Below are 2,752 nucleotides of genomic sequence, written 5' to 3' on the forward strand. Positions count from 1 at the left end.
TTTTTTTTTTTTTTTTTTAACCCAAGCAATGCTAATAAGCAGAAAAATTCATAGGTTCAGCAGAGGACTTTGAACCTTTTTGCTGTGCCTTGTTCTAAAGCGATCAGCAGGAACTGAGTTTTACTAATAGGAGAGAAGCAACACAATTTCTTCTCTCTCTCCCCGTATCTCTTCTGAATCCTTCTCATGAAATTAAAATACCAGAGTAGATAGCTGATCATTTCCACAGGCAGAAATGCAACTTCCTCCTTGCTAGAAGAAGAAAAAATGGTTACTCCTAAACCAGATCGCTTTCTTATATGGAATAGTAATCTCAAAATAGGAATGTTGTTTAAGCACCAATTACAAAATAAAGAGGAAGAGTGAGCTGCTTCTCTGCTCTGGTGTATATTTGGTAGTTGCAGGGTGGTATACAGAAACCTCTTGGACACAAGGGGAAAGAAAGGAAGTATGTCCACGGGGCACCTCCGAGACACCAAATTTCAGACTTTTTGAATTCCCTTTGTGCCCAGATGAAGAGGTGAAATGACAAATATAACAATTTCTCAATAACCAAAATGTCACTCGCCATGCTGCTTAATAATTTTTAAAGCCAATATTATAATCTATGTTCCATCTCAGTGGCAGAACACCTAGTTACTCAGCTGATTTCCCTTATCCTATCACATTATTTGTATTCCCTCGCTCAGGTCTGTGCCAAATGGGTGCCTGTAGACACTCCCTCTTGTGGCCGCGGCCCCTACTCCCCGTTCCCTGCTACGGTCCTGGGTGATGGCCTGCTGACTATCTGCCTCCCCTACTAGAAATCCAGGAAGGTGAGGGCTTGAGCTACAGGCTCAGCCCTGAGCAAAGTGCCCAGCAGAGAGAAGGCTCTAGATCAAGTCTCACTGAATGCTTTCCAAAGCAGATTTACTCTGGAATCAGCAAAATCAACCCTCTCAAAATCTCTTGCCTCTTTCAGTAATTTTATACGTTCCTGAGTACCATGACTAAAACCAAGAAACTGCTAACAGAGGTTTTGGGTATGATGTTTTTCCAATGTTTGGGAGGGACTAAGAGGTGGCTTTACTTGAGAAAATTCCTTTCAGATTTGAGGATTAAACACTTGGTCCAAGAAGAAAAGGACCTGGCTGTTGGCTGAGCCCTGGAACAAAACACAAAGCTCCCATGGCTCTCTTGCCGTCTCCCTTCACCCCCAGTGAGGTAAGTAGGTAATCTGGAGAAGAGGAAAGAGGAAGTGGGCCAGACAAGAGAAGTCTGATGGCCAGTTTTCCTCCAGTGCTAAGCTAACTCGGTGTCATAGCTTTTCCAAAGATTGANAAAGCACCCTCTTGTATTTCATTTTGCTTTTCTTAACAATACCTTTGGCCATTTTTTTTTCCAGTTCACTATGTTTGTGTACTAACTTTTCTTCAGCCTTTTAATGCGAAGCCAACTAGTAGAGCATGCTTTCAGGATTTGACAGCTCTGCTAGTAGAGCGAGTATTAATACAGAATAACCTTCGCCCCCTTTAAAGTCAAGTCCGTCTAATCTAACTAGCGCCTCGCTTTGCCTTCTCACATGCTCACTAGCCATCATGCTCACCCTTCTCTTCCAGATCCACTTCCTCATGATACTGTCTTCTAACTGGGCTTACTTAAAGGATGCGAGCAAAATGCAGGCTTACCAGGATATCAAAGCAAAGGAAGAACAGGAACTGCAAGATATCCAGTCTCGGTCAAAAGAACAACTCAATTCTTACACATAAATATTTGCCAGAGTGTTTCGACCGACGTATTTACAGCTCTGACAAATCATCAGACAGCTGCTCTGCAGTACAGATGTGTATCCCACCAAACTAATGTAGATGTACAAACACTTCACTGTCTGTCTCAAGCTGCTGGGATGTATCTCTAGGAAAACCTTCCAGTGGGTAAATCTTTTTCTTTAGAACAAATATTGGAGGTTTCATGTTAGCCATTTTAAAAGGCAACACTTTGACAAAATGATCGTTCATACTTTGGGAATCTGTGGTGGCATGTTCACATTTATTGCTAGGGCAATTCTACCAAGACACTAATGGAATATGTCACACCCCTTGATAGGGACCTGTGACATGCCAGCATCAAGGGATAACACCATAAATTCACATATATGCCATCTGTCCTCAAATAAGTGTTATCTACATAGGAAATAAAATGGAATTGATGGAAAGTTCCATTTCTGACAGCTGACATTTATTAAGCTTTGGATCAAAGATAATGTGATTCTTATGACTGACTTTTCAAATTAGCTTTTCCCTCCCAAGTCCAGGACCCTTTAATTTCCTGAGTCAATCAGAAATATATTTTTCAATAATGCTAAAATTAGCTACAATTCTGCTGACCCTACTATTAAAGAATCTGGATTCTGGACTCATTGACAAGCTTTCCAGAAGCAATTTTGTAACAGATTTCATGTTAACAAAATACTGATTCAATTTTCATTATTCTTGGGAAATGTCAGCTCTGCCTTAATGAGTATTTGCTTTAAATTTCTAAGAATTTATATCGTAACTAGAGACCCAAATCTTTCACAGAATTTTGTTCCATAAATGTTTTTAATTAAGAAGTGTTACCTTATTAAAATGACCACCATTCTAAACCATTTTTCAGTGGTCTGGATACTAAGTTTACAGTTTCATACCAACTATCTAAAACCTAATTGCAAATTGACCACAGACCTCTAACCTCCTGCTTTTACAGACTTGAATACTTAAGTAATTTAAATTAG

General features: G+C 39.8%; 2 protein-coding genes across 6 annotated transcripts in view; one reads left to right on the forward strand and one right to left on the reverse strand.

Moving 5' to 3' along the window:
* GPM6B (glycoprotein M6B) overlaps positions 1–2,752 on the forward strand; it is a 183,055-nt gene extending 180,303 nt beyond the window's left edge. For 4 of the 5 annotated variants that reach the window (XM_017895279.1, XM_017892748.1, XM_017892059.1 and 1 more), the window contains one exon: positions 1,599–2,752. In XM_017895279.1, the coding sequence (XP_017750768.1) occupies positions 1,599–1,748 (150 nt within the window). In that variant the 3' untranslated portion in view covers positions 1,749–2,752. The remainder of the gene's footprint in view (positions 1–1,598) is intronic. The other variant, XR_001889615.1, reaches the window with a different exon arrangement.
* Positions 1–2,752, reverse strand: part of OFD1 (OFD1 centriole and centriolar satellite protein) — a 49,753-nt gene that overhangs the window by 3,985 nt on the left and 43,016 nt on the right.

The sequence above is a fragment of the Rhinopithecus bieti genome, unplaced genomic scaffold (genome assembly GCF_001698545.2).
Source record: "Rhinopithecus bieti isolate Rb0 unplaced genomic scaffold, ASM169854v2 scaffold_62, whole genome shotgun sequence".
Taxonomy (NCBI): Eukaryota; Metazoa; Chordata; class Mammalia; order Primates; family Cercopithecidae; genus Rhinopithecus; species Rhinopithecus bieti.